This window comes from Pseudonaja textilis, chromosome 8 (assembly GCF_049901715.1).
Source record: "Pseudonaja textilis isolate UNSWEBS1 chromosome 8, rPseTex1.2, whole genome shotgun sequence".
In the NCBI taxonomy this organism is placed as follows: Eukaryota; Metazoa; Chordata; class Lepidosauria; order Squamata; family Elapidae; genus Pseudonaja; species Pseudonaja textilis.
In genome coordinates this window covers 41,106,569-41,124,903 of record NC_141997.1, presented here as the reverse complement: position 1 = coordinate 41,124,903, position 18,335 = coordinate 41,106,569, and the positions used below count along the sequence as shown (strand labels likewise).

Here is an 18,335-nt window from a genome sequence, read left to right as displayed (position 1 = left end):
TTCCCTTCTTTTTCTACAGAACGTCATGATGAATGGACTTGCTCTTAGGAAAATACTTGATGATTACCAATCAAAGTTTAAATTAAAAGCAGCTTGCTTCAGAGTGGGGAGAAAAAAAAGTGCTCAATTTATTCCATAAAACTTTATGTACACAGCAGCAAATGGCTGTGAACTTAATGGCCATAATACCATGTCTACCGAGTAATTTTTATTACAATTTATAGCAAGATTACACATACTCCAGTTTTCAGGCCTTTATGGAGATTTAACAGGACATTGCAGCTTAAGAATATTCTCTGGTGCAGCCTCTGAAAAATGGGTTCCAGCTCTCAGGTTTACATTTTGTCACTTTCCATCTTAGCTTTCTGAAGTTCTCGAGATCATCAGTATCCTTCTCTCCATCAGGTTGTGTTTGCAGTACCTCTGCACCAAGACCTTGCCTGTGGATGTCATGGGTTCCTATCAGCCATAAAGACCCATAGGAAAAAAAAAGAAGAAGAAGATAACCTACACATAATTCAAACGCTCATCTACGGAGAACATTTTTTACTCCACAAAAATCTGAAGCCCTTTTTTTCATTTTGAGTGGAATACTGCTAAATTCACACTTATTTACAGGAAGCTGAATTCTTGAGAGTGTCAAGACCTAAATCACATCAAGTATCTAATTTATAACCGATTCACCCTGGAACATAAAGCAAAGCCAGAGGGAAGAAAACCAATCACAACTTTGAGCAGCACACGATGTAAAGGGCTCAACGTGCAGCTTTTCAGTCAAGGCTGTGCTGAAAATGTCTTGCAAAACCTGGCGATTTCTCTGCAGATATTTCCTCAGCTGACGTCACTCCCAGTTCTCAAAGCTGGGCTTCGTGAATATCCCCACTAAAAGCGAGAGATTAGTAAACATCCTGTGACATCACGCCATCTGGGCTAATAGGGATCACCGCACCCAAACATTTTATACGGGAATAAGTCTTTAGCCCAAATATATGATCTGCCTCAAAAGAGTTCCCAATGTATCACGAGGAGAACATGATTGTGCTGGTTATATTTCTGTCCCCTTGTGAGAAGCTCATATAGGTGTCTAACAAGGGTACAGTAGATGAAAGGTTAGCCAAGTTCTCGATATAAATTGAGTGTCTGTGGATGGCAGGCGGAACGTAAAATTTATCCTGGGGAAAAATAAAATTTCAGAGATAAACACTGGTCTTTAAGAGACATGCCTGTAACAAGATCTTTTGAGCTTGGATGTTCTGATCCAGCTCCCCAAACATGACAAATCCTCTGATGTGAACTCCAAAAATTTATTTGTTAGGAATGCTGGCAGACCTGATAAAAAGTTTCTCTCATGGGCTAACAGGTCTGGCCGGCTAGGAGATGAAGAGTTGCCTGCCACATATATACATCTCTGCCTTTTATCCCCAGAGCTAAGGTGGGGCTTCGCTAGCAGGGTTGGGTCTTCCATCCCAAGGATCAGCCCATAGATTTCCACTGCTCTCCTCTCCTCTGCCTTCTGTGCATCTGCACATCAGGCCCTGGACCCAGATGTTCCTCCTCTTCTTCATCAGCCACCTCCAGACCTGGGGGCTGTTGACTCTCCATCTGAGGGATGATGGATGGTCCAGGCTCCGCCTCTGACTGACTCTCTCTCTCTCTCTCTCTCTCTGCCAGCTCCATTCTCTCTTCCCCCTCGGAGCTCTCAGGTTGCCTTGATGCTCACCCTGATTCCCAGGTCTCCTCCTTCTCTTCTCATTCAACTGCTGGAGGGGCCGGTGGCCGACTGGATACAACATTGGGAGGAACTAAGAAAATGGAGATTTGTGTCTTCCTGCAGTGCATGGGATAATTTTGGACAAATTCTAATGGAATGTCACAGTCACAGCGCACCGGTGTTCTCAACACAAATCTTCCACTGCCTGTTATAAAGTCAGGATTACATGTCCACAGACCAGAAAGAATTCAAATAATCTTTGTGCATTGTAGAGCTGCACTTCCCAAAGAGGGCCAGGAGTTGAGAAGCAGAGTTGGTATTCAGCAGGTTCTGACCAGTTCTGGAGAACCGGTAGCAGAAATTTTGAGTAGTTTGGAGAACCGGCAAATACCACCTCTGACTGGCCATCTATTCTCTGCCTCCTGAGTCCCAGCTGATTGGCTGGGTCTTCTTTGGTTGCCCTGCACAGGAGAATGGAGCTGGAAAGCAGGTTAGTGGAGTGGGGAGGGAATGGGATTTTGCAGTAACTTTCCCCCAGGAGTGGGGAGGGAATGGAGATTTTGCAGTATCCTTTCCCTGCCACGCCCACCAAGCCACACAACACCCACCATGCCCACAGAACCAGTAGTAAAAAATGTTGAATCCCACCACTGTTGAGAAGGAAAATAAATTCTGAAGATTTGGAAATACATTTACAAAATACACAACTGCTTGCTAGTAACAGCAAGAACAGCAGTATATAATCATAATCACGGTGAAAATTAACAAGAAGGCAAATGAAAAGCAACTTCAAGATTGTTACATATACTTTCTTTTGACTGATACTCTTAAAGCAGATCTTCTTTTCTTGGCGTGCTGGATTTTATTAAAATATAGCATGAGATCATGGTTGAAATTACTTTATCTCTACTCCTGGATGGTGCTCACAGTGAGAAAAAGTAAAGAAATGTATGGAAATATACTCCCATATCTCTGTTTATTTTTTGCACAAGGAAGAAAACCTCTAAGAGCAACCCAAAAGTGCTTTTTTTTTTTTCAAGAGGCAGTTGGATCTCCTTGGTTTGTTTTTCCTTTGAAAATGTTTTGCTTCTCATCCAAGAAGCTCCTTGAATGAAAAGCAAACCGTTTTCAAAGAAGAAGAAAAAAAACAAAGGAAGTCCAGTTGCCTTTTAGAAAAAAAGCACCTTTGTGACAACGGTGACCAGGGTGATTGAGAATGACACATCAGGAATCACACCCACAAAACCAGCATGCCTGCAAGGTTCACCCATTTTGTGGCACACCAGTAATGTTCAATAAAATGTCCACCTGATTTTTGTCCTACCATCTGGTGGACATCCGGTGGACTGCATACATGCACAGGTCCTTTCTGCATTTTTAAAACAGATGGAGGTTATAAGTTCAGATCTCCAATTCTACTCTCCCTGCTCAAGAATCTACCAAGCCAGTCTCAGAATTTTCTCCCTGTTGGTTGGTGTTTTCCTACGCAGGTGCAGGACCTGACATTATTAGTTACCATGTCGGATTGGGCCAAATGTCCAAATCCGTTGAAGTCATTTTGACTTTTTTTTTTTTTTTGCTGCTTACACAATATGCCTAAATTTCCATTTTCCAATTTGATGACAATTCCTTCCATCTACCAGGTAATTTTTAAAGATAATCCATGGGCATTCTACACCAAGTGCATAGTGACATTGTGGTGCAAATGCCATACTTCTATCCTTGCATCCAACACATTTTGCATTTGGCCTCGCTACTCTTCCAACAAATGCGATAGCTCAGTGGTTAAGATGCTGGACTTATCACTGGAAAGCTGGCAGCCTGGATTTGAGACCCAAGTGCCAGACGATCCTGTCCTCGGCCCAACTCCTCCCAAGGTAACAGTTTGAAAGTGTGTAATGCAAGTAGATAAATAGGTACCATTTTGGGGGGAGGTGACAGTGCTCCATGTTTCATCACATGCTCCACACTGCAGCACATCATGTTAGCCACATGACTGATTAAATATCTTGAGATAACATTGGTTCAATGGCCTAGAAACCGAGATGAACACTGTCCCTAAAATTGTTTAAGACTAGCAGAGTAAAACTTGCAGGGACTCCTTTTATTCCCCCAATGGAGAGTTTACGCAGAGCTCCCACTATTCTGAAACTACTGCAAATCACAATTTATTTCTTCTAAAGACAACATTGTGACCAGGCATGCACATACATTTTCTCACAACAATTCTCACCACAAATCTGTAAGATAAATCAATTCTATTAGCTCCAATGCAGAGGCGAGGAAGGGACAAGCCAGGAATTTATCTAAGGCACTGAGGGAATTCACAGCAAATGGCTGGATATGAATTCAAAAAGTTCCACTTGGAAATTGAGTTATAAATACTCTGGTATACCATCTGTGCGGCTCATTAGCTAGTCTCTCCAATAACTGGCCCAAAAGGCAATTAATACACATTCGTCTTTGGTTGGTGAACAAAATTGAGAATCAAGAACAAAATTGAATTTAAAAATGGAGGAAGGAGACCATCGAGCAAGGAATAACATTAAGGGAGGATATAGCTGAAGATCAACCTTCCTTATACTACTTAGAGGACCCTGACTAGTTTGAGAGTTGGAATACCTAAACATACAAGCAATATACTCAAGTACAGGTTCTTAGTGGATAATAGCACTCTACTGTATGTGAATGTAGAGAGACATGGAGCCCGGCCCATCTGCTGGTATGTCAGCTACTTCCAGAAACATCAGGGGTGGGATTCTACCAAGTTGGCCTGGTTCAGGTGAATTGGTATCTCCAAGGATCAGCTATGAACAAACCAGTTCACTCTGATGATCAGCTGTTTGGCCAACCCACCCACCTTGGCTCTAGTCTGTACCTGTATCCTGGTTTTCAAGCTCAGCTGATTTCCTGTGGCACAACGGATTGCCATGCATCAGCTGTTTAACACAGAGATTGCTGGAGAAGGTCACTAGCAAATGCTCTGTGCACGCGCAAAGCATGCACACGCTCACCAAACCAGTTATTACACTGGTTGAATCACACCCCTAAGAAACATGTACTGATAAATGATTTATTTTGAGCCAGCAACAAAGCCAAGAAGGTGGCTTCATTATCAAAGTTTAAAGTGTGATTTAGACATAGAAGAAAAAGACTCTTAGGCTAGTTTTCAAATGATGATTGAATCGGAATGATTCAGGAAGCATTCTTTCATTGTGCTACTCTTATTTTGTAAGAGTTCTTCTTACCTTTGACATGACTTCTCCCGTCCTCTAGTAGTGGTACTACTATAGTGTTGTTGACATTCCCTGGTGATCTCACCGCAGTGTAGACCACCGGTACCGACTGCACCACCACAGGAATCCGGTGGACATGACTCATTTTGTTGGTCTGTAGGTTCATAGGGCTCGAAGGTGGAACCGGGTGGATTATGTGCAAAAATTGTTGCCCTCCAACCCCAGAGGCAGATGCCACAAGAGGACCTGGAGTTAATACCGATGGGGCGGATGTTGCCGATGCCACTGAGGTTATGACCGTTGGAGACGAAGCTGGCCGACTAGAAGACGTTGAAGTTGAAGAGGGGGACAACGCAGAGGCTGTGATTGATACTGGTGAAGACGAGGTGGCAAGAGGGGAGGATCGGGCTTTGTTGATGGACAAGTCCACTGGCTCTGTCTGCGTCTGGAAATGATCCGTGCACAAGGCGTCTTCTTCTGGCTCTGTCTTCATGGTGTTCAGCAAGAGGGGCACAGCTTCCATATCTGGGTAGTTATGAACGTTGGGAGACTATGGAGAGAAAAGAAGGAAAACAGGTCAAAACAGCTCTTTATTCAGTAGATCAGTACAACTCGAGGTGATATTCAGCAGGTTCCGACCAGTTCTGGAGAACCGATAGTGGAAATTTTGAGTAGTTCGGAGAATCGGCAAAGACCACCTCTGGCTGGCCCCACCCCCATCTATTCTCTGCCTCCCAAGTCCCAGATGATCAGCTGGGTCTTCTTTTGTTGCCCTGCACAGGAGAATGGAGCTGGAAAGCAGGTTAGTGGGGTGGGGAAGGAATGGGATTTTGCAGTAACCTTCCCCCTGGAGTAGGGAGGGAATGGGGATTTTACAGTATACTTCCCTGCCACGCCCACCAAGCCACACCCACAGAACTGGTGAGAACAAACAACCAATGGAACAGCTTGCCCTCAGAAGTTGTGGGAGCGCCATCACTTGAGAACTTCAAGAAGAAGAGATTGGTAGTAAAAGCCTTTGAATCCCACCACTGAGTACAACCCAGCAACTTGTCTGTCTGACAGCTCTCCCTTTTATAGGGAGCTGTCAGATGGCTCAACCAATGAGATTCAACTATTTTCCCGCCAGAATGGCAGACCTGAGTGAAGCCTACATTCCTTGGCTTCACTCCCTTATTAGAGTATTCAATACCCACTGAACAACCTCTCAGAGATATTGGAACATTTAGTCACACTGCCACATCTTATATGGTTTGCCAACTTGGAGATGTGAGCCATTAGTGCTCAACTTTGCTTCTTCCCTGTTTCAACAGAAGCTTAGTACACAAGCAACTAGAAATCTTAAGCTATTACTACAGGTAGTCCTCAGCTTATGACTACAAAACTGAACCCAAAACTTCTGTTGCTAAGCAAGGCAGTGAAGCAAATGTTGCCCCATTTTATGACCTGTTTTGCCACAAGTGTTAAGTGAGTCACTGCACTGTGTCACCGAACTGGTAGTAACACCATTTGAATCCCACCACTAGGGCGCTGCAACAATTGTAAGTGTAGGAAACAGTCGTAAGTCTCTTTTTTCAGTGGCCTTGTAATTTAAAATGATCATGAAATGAACTATTGTAAGTCAAGGAATACCTGTAGTTTATTTTTTAATAAATTTCTTTGCACAGAGAAGTCTCAATTGGTCTGAAATTATTGTGGTTGTACGAACTACTTTTAAAACCACATTATACCTCTTATTCCCCTGTAGGTTTACAGGCCAGGCCTTGTTATCCAGATCACAAAAATTCTCTGCAGATCCATTGAAAATTAGAATCATTTTACTTTCACCCCGATCTGACCATCATATTGGGATTGAATTGCTTTGTCCTATTCAGGGGGAGGTCAATTCCTTATTCGATATATTATAGCCGTTAAGCGTCAATTTAAGGCAAATGCTTTGAAAGTGGGAAAGGAAGGAATCTGGGATCGGATTTTTATTGGAGAAAAATGCAACAGAGGTGGCGATCACATACCACGTAAATTGTTTGGTCTTGTCCTCTGCACAACCTGAAGCTTACTTTAAAAATTTCAGTAAAAATGACAGATAGAGGTGGAAGGAGATGGGATGGGCCCTTTAGCTTTCATGCCAGGAATGTAGCACATTTCATTGACCTAAAGGTGCTTTTCCAAAAGGTAACTAGACTTTCTCGGGGGAGAGGGGATTCCCCTTGAAAATCTTTTGCTTCTCGTTCAGGAAGCTGCTTCTTGGATGAGAAGTGAAACATTTTCAAAGAAAACAAAACAAAACAAAACAAAAGACTAGTTGTTGTTTGTAAAAGCACCTTTGGGACAACCATGACCTGGATGACAAGAGAATTTCCACAGACGTTCATTGCCTAAGATGCAATGAAGGGGGTTGCTCCAACCCCTCAAATGCACAGGAAGACAGTAGAGGTGGACCTCAGCTTTGGAAGGGAGCTGAAGGTAGTACGATAAAGAAATCCATGCACGTGGATTGTACTTTGTATGGAAGTGTGCATTCACACACATATATACAGACTCGATTTATGATGTCACGCCTCCTGATTTAGAACCATTGGCAAAGTATGGTTCTAGATCCCAATGGAGGGCTGGAAATCACAGTTTGTAACAACTCAAAAAAAAAAAGAGGAAAATCCATATCCTGCATCCCACATTCTGACATGGAGCTCAGGACCTTCCTTCAACCTCAGCTTCCCAGCTGTGCAGCAAAAAATCTGGAAACCAAATCCAATCAACAATTCCAGATATGTTACGTCTTATTTCCTAAGGGTAAAGCAGGGCTGTCAAACTCGACTTCACTTAAGGCCGCATCAGAGTTGTGTTTGAGTGGGGTGGGCATGGCCAGCTCAAAGTCATTCATAATGGGGGCGCCTGTGGAAACACAAGTCCTCTGCCAGCAAAAACGGGCTCCCAAGCTCTGTTTTTGGCTGCGACGGCCACCTGCAACCCTCTGCCAGTGAAAACAGAACTCGGAAGGGCTGCACTGCAAGCTGGTCCTTTGCTGTTTCCAGGGCAGCCCTGAGGACCAGGTCTAAGCACCCCATGGGATGCAGTCCAAGGGCTTTGAGTTTGACACCCCGGGGTAAACCAAGGAAGTTAAGTACAATAAGAGAATCAAATGCTTCATCAGGACACTTCCCCTTTTGCTAAGAAATCCAGAGGAGAAAAATAATAATAAAGAAGGATTTTACCTATATCTTTGCTCCCTGAGTGGAGCAAATTGTCAGGAGAAGAAAAGAGCAGGTTTCATAAATTATCATTATTGGGTCAAAAATGAAGGTGAGCACATCAGCTGTATCTGCAACTAGACAGATTTAAGCCCGGCTCCCCAGAGTCCGAGCTGCAGTTACTTTTCATGTAGACATATGCTTCTGATGTCCAAATTACTTTGCAGTGCAAATTAGTACTGTCAAACCTGGATATATTACAAATTAAATGGGAGAAATTTATACTTCCTTTTTGCCTACATCGAAAATAATATCTTAACTTTGAGTATACACATAATTGCGTATTACAGCGTTGAAATTTTAATGGGATAAAGCCGAAAGCTGTGAAATGCTGGCTGTTTGACCAAAATGATTTGGTGTCTCACGAATGGGCTTCAATAAATCAAGCTCCTTATGACCCAATGTGATACAATATGATTACTTTCAAAGGAAAGCAGAGATGAAAGGCAGCAGCTTGCATTTGGCACAATGACATGACAGTCTAAGGGCCTCCTGGTGTACCGTTTTCTGAGAAGATGATTTGTTTTATTTATTTAGTTTGGTTTGTCAAGCATGTATGAGAAAACTAGTATAAGTATGAACATAACATATAAACATGTATAAGTATACATAAGTATACACATAATAATTGAGTACCAATACATGGAAACAGTAGGACAGGGATGTTAGGCCTGCGGGTGCGCTTATGCATGCCCCCTTACAGACCTCTGAGGAATGGAGTGAGGTCCATGGTAGACAGTTTAAGGTTAAAGTTTTGGGGGTTTGAGGATGTAACAAGAGAGTCAGGTAGTCAGTTCCAGGCATTGACCACTGTTGCTGAAGTTGTATTTTCTGCAGTCGAGTTTGGAGCGGTTTACTTTGATTTTTGTATCTTGCCTGGGATCTAGCCCATCATGAGAAAAACATATAACAGATAGCATTTAGCATTTAGCAATAGCATTTAGACTTATATACCACTTCAAAGTGCTTTACAGCCCTCTCTAAGCTAATCAAGGCTGATCCTCTCCTTGATAAGTTTCCATCCATTGTTTCTTGTCTAATTTCAGAATGGGGTACATCTCCAATGAGATTGGATGAGAAATTCAATGAAGATTTACTCTTTGAGAGGTCATGTGGGTAGCATCTCAAACCTCAAGATATTGCAACACAGCCAACGACCCAGGAGATTATAGCACAAGACCCAGGATGTCACAACAATAGAACTCAGAAGGTCATCACACAGCCCATTACCCAGGTTGTTACAACCCAGGAGACTGAAAGACACACAGCCAGTACCTCAGCCACATAGGTTCTTACGAAAAAGCCAACCAATCTGCAAACATCGACTCCACGAACCAATCAAGAAATAACAACATAGCCTGGAGAGTTCCGGTTTGTAGCGCTTCAGCGACAGGCAGGAATCCACGATTGTGCACGGTTTCTGCCTGGGCTCGCCACTGGAGCATCCCAAGCCAGTCTGGCTTCAGGGCTAAGCCACCCCGTAGAGATGGCAAAGAGGGGGGAGATTCCAGAAGGGTCGAGGGAAGCCGCATCTTTCCTCCCCAGTTGGCTAAACTCCCTTTCCCAAAGGCAAACGAGCGGCGGTCAGAAATGGCCACCTCAAAGAAGCACTCATCCGGAAAAGAAAGTGCAGGAAGAAGTTAAGAAGTGAAAGTTTTGGCTGACCGGGATAAGAAGCAACAATCAAGGTATCCTGGAATTTAAATTTTTAAAAAGATACATCGTTCCCTAAGAAGATTCGGAAGCAGCAAATGAAAGTGAAAAGGGAAAGGGTTTTTTTTTTTCAGTCTCCTTCCTTACATTGACAGTGAACAGAGATGAATGAGAAATTGGAAAAACCCGCTTTGGCATCAAGAGGTAATTAATTAAATGTCAAGGGGACAATAAGGATTTCTGAACATTAAAAAAAAATTTTTTTTTCTTGCTGTAAGTGGGAAGGGAGAGGAAAATAATTTGAATAAGATTTGGAAGGAGGAGACTGCCTGGAATTTAAAAGAATCTGATTAAACTCTAACAAGTCTTCTAAAAGATACATTTTAACTGGAACTTTGTAATTAAATAGCAACCCCAAGAAGAGAAAGTGAAAAAAGAAGAAAGTGTTAAAAGAAACAGCTTGTGTCTATTCGGATTGTTTGATGACTTTGGGACATAGGAAAATACCCAAACAAAGCTGAATACTATACATACATACATACATACATACATACATACATACATGGTGTATGTATGTATGTATGTATGTATAGTATTCAGCTTTGTTCGGGTATAGTATAGTACTATTCAGGTATAGTAACTAACTGCTGAACTGAGTGTAGTTCTGAAAGGAATTCCTGAGTCTCGGTAAAAGGGGAATCTAATAGTGTCAATGGAAAGAACCGTGGATGGTACCCCACATTAGCATAAAATGGTGTCATTTGGGTGGAGGTGTGCTGGGAGTTGTTGAATGCAAACTCCACCAGAGGGAGATAATCAACCCAGTTGTTCTGCCGTTGATTTACAAAACAATGGAAATATTGCTCGAGAATGCCAATGAACTTCTCCGTCCCACCATCAGTTTCTGGATGGTGCACCGACAACAACACACCTGCACCTGTGATGTGGTCATCAGGCTTTTCCAAAATTGGGCTGTAAATTGTACACCGCAGTCAGAAACTACCCTGTCTGGCAGGCCATGGAGACGAAAAACATGCTGCAAGAACAAATGGGCAGTTGTATGGGCCGATGGCAATTTACGACACGGAATGAAGTGGGCCATTTTTGTCAACATGTCGACCACCACAAGCACAGTCGTAAATCCTGAGGATGATGGTAAATAAGTCAAGAAGTCCATGGAAATCGCTCCCCATGGTCTTTCTGGAGTCGGCAGAGGTTGGAGGAGACCAGGAGGAGCACCCGTCGCAGCTTTTTCTTGCCTGCACAGTACACAGGATGTGACATAGGTGTGGACATCATACCGTACTCGAGGCCACCAAAAAGTCCGTGTTACAAGATGGAGGGTCTTAAAAAACCCAAAATGGCCGGCTTGTCGTGACACTGAGTCATAATAAGGGCTCGAAGCAGCCCCGTGGGTATGTACAACCAGCCCCGATGCCTGAGTAAACCCTCCTCCAAAGTCCATGGGGATTCAGGTCCAATCTCCCCCATCCTCTACTGCGACCAAGCATCTAGGCGCTGTGCCTCTCGCACCTGAGTCCGCAAGTCCACTGGTTTCTGAACTGCGGCCAAGGATTCTGCTGGCAGCACCGTCCACGGAGGAAGGGGGTCCTCAGGGAAAAGGTACTCGGGTTTGTGGGACAGGGCATCCGCCCCTCGATTGTGACCACTGGGGATATAGGTTACAGAAAAATTGAACCGGGCAAAGAACAACGACCATCGGATCTGCTGCTGGTTCAACTTTCTCGCTGTTGACAAATGTTCTAAATTCTGATGGTCAGTCCGGACCTCCACCTTGTGTCAGGCCCACTCAAGATGATGTCGCCAAGCCTCAAACATAGCCTTGATAGTCAACAAATTTTTTTCCCAGATGATGTAATTGCATTCGGAAGGAGTGAGTTTCCGGGAATAATAAGCACAGGGAAAAAGAGTGACGCTATCCACCGGGGCTTGCAACAGCATCGCCCCAATAGCCACTTTGGACGCATCCATCTCCACCACAAAAGGACGATGCAGATCAGGGTGCCTCAGGATGGGTTCTTGCACGAAAGCATTCTTAAGGGCCTCAAAAGCCTGTTGCTGTGGGGGGCCCCACTGGAATGGGACCTTCCGAAGGAGCTGAGTTATTGGACCTGTCAGCTTGGCAAAACCCGGGATGAAGGTTCGGTAATAGTTAGTGAACCCCAATAAGCATTGAATGTCCTTTCTGCTACGAGGGGGTTCCCAACTACGTAAGGCCTCCACCTTATGTGGATCCATGGCGATACCTTTGGGAGAGATGATGTGCCCAAGGAACTCAATGGAAGTCTGGAAGAAGAAACATTTCTCCAGCTTTGCATAAAGTTGGTGCTCCTGAAGGTGTTGCAAGACCAGACGAACGTGTTGAAGGTGGCAGTCCCTGGACCCAGAATAGATCAGAATATCATTCAGTACACCACCATGAACTGATCTAACATATCCCGAAACACATCATTCATCAGGTGCTGGAAGACTGTGGGGGCATTGGTCAACCCAAACGGCATCACAGTGTACTCAAAATGGCTGTATCGGGTGCCAAATGCTGTCTTCCATTCGTCCCCCTCCCACATCCGCACCAGGTTATAGGCCCCTCGAAGATCGTGCTTGGTGAAGATAGTGGCCTCCCTCAACCTCTCCAACAACTCCGGAATGAGTGGCAAAGGGTAGCTATTCTGCACTGTGATGGCGTTTAGTCAACGGTAATCACAGCACAAATGTAAGTCTCCCATTTTTTTCTTGACAAAGAGGATTGGGGCTGAGAGAGGGGACGATGAAGGCCGGATGAACCCTCAAGTCAAGTTTTTGTCCAAAAAGTCCCGTAGTGTAGCCAGCTCGGGCTCAGACATGGAGTACAAACATCCCTTTGGTAGTGGTACATTGAGCAATCATAGGGCTGATGCGGGGGTAACCGGTCCGCCTCCTTCTCACTGAACACATCCGTGAAGTCCGTCAGTTCAGGAGGTATGGAGATGGCAGAGGTGGTGATGTCCTGGCCAGCACAGGTGTGGCAGAAGTGGTCCATGCACTGCAGATTCGGAAAAGAAGTGGCGTTCTGTGACCATGCCACCTGAGGATCATGAATCCTAAGCCAAGCCATGCCGAGGACTAATAGGAAATGGAGGTCCACAGTGACATAAAAGCGGATCACCTCCTCATATTCTCCAATGACTAGGTGCAAAGGCTGGGTGGTGAATTTAATGGGTCCTGCAATAAGTTCCCGCCCATCAATAGTCTCGACCCTCATCGGAGGTGCTACCAGAACCAAGGGGACATCAAAATGAGCCGCAAAGACTTGGTCCATAAAGTTAGTCATGGCCCCTGGGTCCACCAGCGCATTCGCTGGAATCCCTTCCAACTGGTTAGCCAAGAAAACCCGAGTGTCCAAAATCAGATGCTGAGGGGGCCCAGAGTCAATCTCCGTTAATTCAGGTGGGTGTTTGAATTGTGCCCAGCCTAGGGTTTCCCCCAGGTCAGGCCTGCCCCATTTCCCGACTGATCACGCTGAGATTCAGGCACAGGCTTGAGCAACCCACCTCGCTTTAGAGGACAAATACAAGCACAACCCCCCTTGGCATCTCCATGTTTGCTCCTGAGCTGTCAGGCAAGGTCTAACCACTCCTAACTCCATTGGTTCTTCGTCCATTTTCACAACACGTTGGGTGACCCAGGGCGCTGTTAGCACAGGGCGCTGCACTACAGATGTGGATGGCTGCTCCTGGATGGCGTGATGGTTCTTTCACCATTGGAGATGTGTGTTGATGCACAAGCATTGCACCCCCAGAGTGTCAAGGGTCGGGGCCGGGTCCTCTTGAACTAACTCGTCTTGCAGCTCATCCGACAGGGCATCCTGGAAGGCGTCCATTAACGCCGCATCATTCCAGTTGGAGTCCAGGCATAAAAGCCAAAATTCAGAAATAAACTCTTGCAGGGGCGCCTTCCTTGGCGAAGGTCCTTAAGGCGCCTGGCTGCCGTCTCCACTCGTATGGGGTCTTCATACATGTGGCACATGTGTTGCCAAAAACCCTGGTAATTAGTTAATAACGGGCTGTTCTTGAGCAACAAAGGTGTGGCCCATCTGGCGGCCAAGCCGGAAAGGAGGCTTATCACAAACCACACCCGAGCCTGGTCATCTGAGAAATCCTCTGCCTCATAGCCATAAATAACTGGCACTGTCCCATGAAAGCCGGGAACATCTCAGGCTACCCAGAAAACTTATCTGGCACAGCCACCGGGCTTTCCCGATGGGAAGGGGGAGAAGGAGCTTCATGAGCCTGCAGCAAAGCAAGTCGGGCTGTTAATTGAGCCACTTGCTGTTGTAGAGTTTGATTTTCATCTTGCAGCTGTTGTTGAAACTGCTGCTGCTGGTCCATCTTAGGTAAAAGATGGTTTAAGTCTGGTACGGGACAAAAATGTTCTGTCTCACCTTTCTTCTTTCCCAAAAGATGAAAGAGTACAAACTCACACAAACACAGGCAGGCAAGCTGTCTCGGACTTCATGGAGTTAATTCTTTGGAACTGATAATGTCCTTGGCATTCCAACATGCTATGCCTGCCAAGTCTGAACTGATAACAAGTAAAAAGCTACTCCTAGAAAATTACAAGGCAGACCACAAAAAATCATTCACAAAGAACACCTGAAGTAAAATTAAACTTTGTCCTGTACAAAGTTCCAGCCGACACACCCACTTTTATCCCCTATTGGGTGTGGGTCAATGACTCAGCTCACTCTCTGATCTTCCCATGCCTCCTACGTTGCTGCTCACGTTTCTCCCTATGACGCTGCTTACGATCAAGCCAACATTCTTCCTCTTGACTCCCTGTCAGGGGCTGCTCCAATATGCCTTCCTCCTGATTAATCTCAGGCTGTTCCTCTCGGTTGTCTGATGAAACCTGAGGCATTATCAGGGAGGAAGGCATTGACAGAGAGGAAGGTCCTGGGGAGAAAGGCATCCCCAGATCCTCCTCTTCATCCTCCAAGTCCTCTTCCTCTGACAGCACAGGCTCGGGAATCAGAGCCACAACATATATATATGTATGGTATTCAGCTTTGTTCAAGTATTTTCCCACGTCATTATAGTTGTGCTTTTAAAGTTGTAGCAATGTTTCGGCAGAATCCCATTTGCCATCATCAGGCTTCTGTATAGTGTTCGTCTGGGAAAATACCCGAACAAAGCTGAATCCCATACATATAAATACCCGCAAAAACTTAAGAAAACACACACACACACACACACACACACACACACATATATAACCAGTAAATATATATATTTACTCCATATATATATATATATATATATATATATATATATATATACATACATACATACATACATATACATATACATATATGGAGTAAATATATATATTTACTGGTTATATATATATTTTTACTGGTTACCAAATCCTTCTTCCAAATGTGGGTTGTTGGCATCAGTCTTGCTCTGTTGTCTATTTAGTTTATCTGCATGATTTTTATCTTACACTAAAAAAAGGTCAACTTTTCATTAGTGGTTTTCACAAATTCAAAGCATCCTGAAATCAAAATGCCAATTAAGTTCAATTGCAATGGAAAATAGGCAATTTCATGATCGTAAGAGGAGGCTCCAGGCTTTCAGAATGTTACAAATGCAATATATTTCAATTGAAAGAATTGAGTGGATTTGAAATAACCATTTCAAATTCAAAATAACAACAGCAATAGCACTTAGACTTATATACTATTTCAAACTGCTTTCCAGCCCTCTCTAAGCTGTTTACAGAGTCAGCATATTGCCCTCAATAATCTGGGTCCTCAATTTACCCACCTCAGAAGGATAGAAGGATGGTGAGATTCAGCCTTGAGCCAGGTGATATTCGAACTGAAAATTGAAGGCAACCGGCAGCCGGCAGCCAGCAGAAGTAGTCTACAGTACTGCATTCTGACCACTGTACCACCATGGCTGTTAAAGATATTTTTTTTTGCATGGCTTAAACTGAGCTGATGTATCTGGTAGACCATCTGCCAAGTCCTCCCAATTTGGCACACCAACATTGCAGTGATACGAGCAGTGTCTGCTCAGTCCTCAGAGGCAGCCCAGACAGTGGAGCCCGCTCACAGCAGGAGCAACTAAGACTTTCAGAAATTCCTATACCAGCATCCAAAAGCCATATGTTTCTATGCTAAGTCTTAAATCAGCCATCCAATAAAGAAAGCCTGCACTTCAATGTGACTTGTATGATTTATTAGCTAATTATAAATTGGATTTGCCTCCTCGGTACATGCTACTTGTACATAACTGTAAAGGACCAAGCCAAGGATCATCTAATCTGCTATTGTCTGCTAAAGTAGCACATTTTTAAAAATATGTGTATATATAATGAATGCCGGTTTGCTGATGCTTCTTGGTGCATTTGGAAAATTATTATTATTTGTTCTTGGGTCGTTGCCATCTGAATTGCTATTGCTAATGACCTTGGCTTTGATGATTGGCCTCTATAAATGTTATCCTGCCAAGTGCTGTCCGTGGTCTCATCCTTCTGTGAGCTTAAGAGCCAAGAAGAAATGTCCAAGGAGAGCCTGAAGAATTGGATAAGAAGGGGGGATCATCCAAGCATCCAAGAAAAATGATCCAGGGAGAAGACAGGACAGCAAGAAGATACAATTTTCTATCACAAGCAAGCAGGACATTATACGGTTTCAACCCCACCATCAAGAAGCTCGGTTTTGTAAACAGGTCCTTAAGTGGCTGGCAATTAAACTCAAACTGACACTTCAATACAGTTTCATTCTCTAAGAAAGGAAGTTGCCATTTAAATCCCTTCAGACTGTAGTTTTATCAACTAATGTTTCAATGGATTAATTCACAGGATAATTTAAGCCATCAAGGCAGCTTTACATTAGAGAAGTGAAAGACAATGGCAACTTAATTTATTGAAGCTATTATTGTGTTGTGTTTTTCTAACACAAGATATTTTTTTTTTTACAGTAAATAAGTGATGGCTTCTCTTTGTACTGAAATAATACATGTATCTGACTCTTGAGTCAATGCCTTAACAAACAAAAAAAGTTAGTATCATAAGGGTTTGGTAAGATGCAAATGTATGTAAATTGTTACCCTTCGTGAAACTTGTATCTACATATAGTGGTATGTCAGTGTTTTTTGTTAATTGGTTCCAGGAAACGTGACTGAATGAATACCAAACATTTCCCCCACCAAAAGAAATAATGTAGGTAAAAGAGGCAACCAACACCCACAAGTTCTAACTTGCATGTAGAATATGAAACAAATGACAAATACTAGGACATAATTTTCATTTCAAAGTGAATTGAGTGCCAAATTCATTGAGAGTCAAAGCAGTCAAGTACTGAGGAACCAGTATATGTTGCCAATTCGGCTTTAAATCCTGGGGTTCCTTACAGAATGCAAAAATATGCATTGATTTCAATGAACTTTAATTGATTAACTATCTGTTCATAGACAATAAATGAACAATTTTTGTTCCAGTTGTAGAGAAATCTTAAAGCTGTTACATAAAAATTCATCCCATACTCAGTTCTGACTTTCAAGAACCATAAATCTTACACTGAAATACCTAGAATCATAATCTATACAACATGGTCGATTGGACATGTATTGACGAAACACTCAAAAGTGTGAACTATCAATTCAGTTCATTCCCATCGCACAGAATGACAGTCACACAGGGATATACTGTATTTGTCACTGCAATCGAGCAAGCGGCCCATGTGACCTCTCCCTCTTCCTCTTGTCTTCCAGAGACATGGAATAGAACTTCTGAAGGATGCCAGGCCTCTTGAACAGCTTCTACATCAATGTGACAACAATGTGTCACCGCAGGCCACCTTGAAATTCATGTGAACTTCAGAAGGCTCCTGGGCTGAAAGATTATGAGTGGTGCTAGATTTTTATCTTAATAGAAATTGTTCCTGGGTGAACCTCAGCAACGAAATTACCAACTGTGATCCAGGAATAAGAAGGGCCAACCAGATGGTTACTGGGACATGTCATCATTAATCTAATTAATTGTTCTTCCAACAAGCACCACAATTCTAGTCTTGACATCCTAGGAGTGGTACCTCCAAGGGTTACAGATTTCTGGCTACACTTGGTTTTTCATCTGAGAAATAAAGCAAAGATCCAGCCTCCAGTATGCAGTATCAATTACTTCTTGAGATAAACACACTGAGAGAAGAAAAACAACCGGACACAACTCTTTTGAAATGCTACAAAATGTTTACAGGTAGTCCTTGACTTACAACAGTTTACTTGGTGAACATTCAAAGTCACAACAGCCCTGAAAAAAGGTGACTTATGACTGTCTTTCACATTTACAACCATTGAAGCCATTCCCACAGTCCCATGATCAAAATTCAGATGTTTGGCAACTGGCTCATATTTATGACGTTTGCTGTCACCCAGGGTCATATGATCCTCTTTTGCAACTTTCTGGGAAGCAAAGCCAATG

At 43.5% G+C, this 18,335-nt stretch overlaps 1 protein-coding gene across 2 annotated transcripts in view; it reads right to left on the bottom strand.

Annotated features, from left to right (window-relative positions):
* Positions 1 to 18,335, bottom strand: part of KLF12 (KLF transcription factor 12) — a 184,125-nt gene that overhangs the window by 101,406 nt on the left and 64,384 nt on the right. For both annotated transcript variants that reach the window (XM_026705313.2, XM_087938030.1), the window contains exon 3: positions 4,960 to 5,497. In XM_026705313.2, the coding sequence (XP_026561098.1) occupies positions 4,960 to 5,497 (538 nt within the window). The remainder of the gene's footprint in view (positions 1 to 4,959; positions 5,498 to 18,335) is intronic.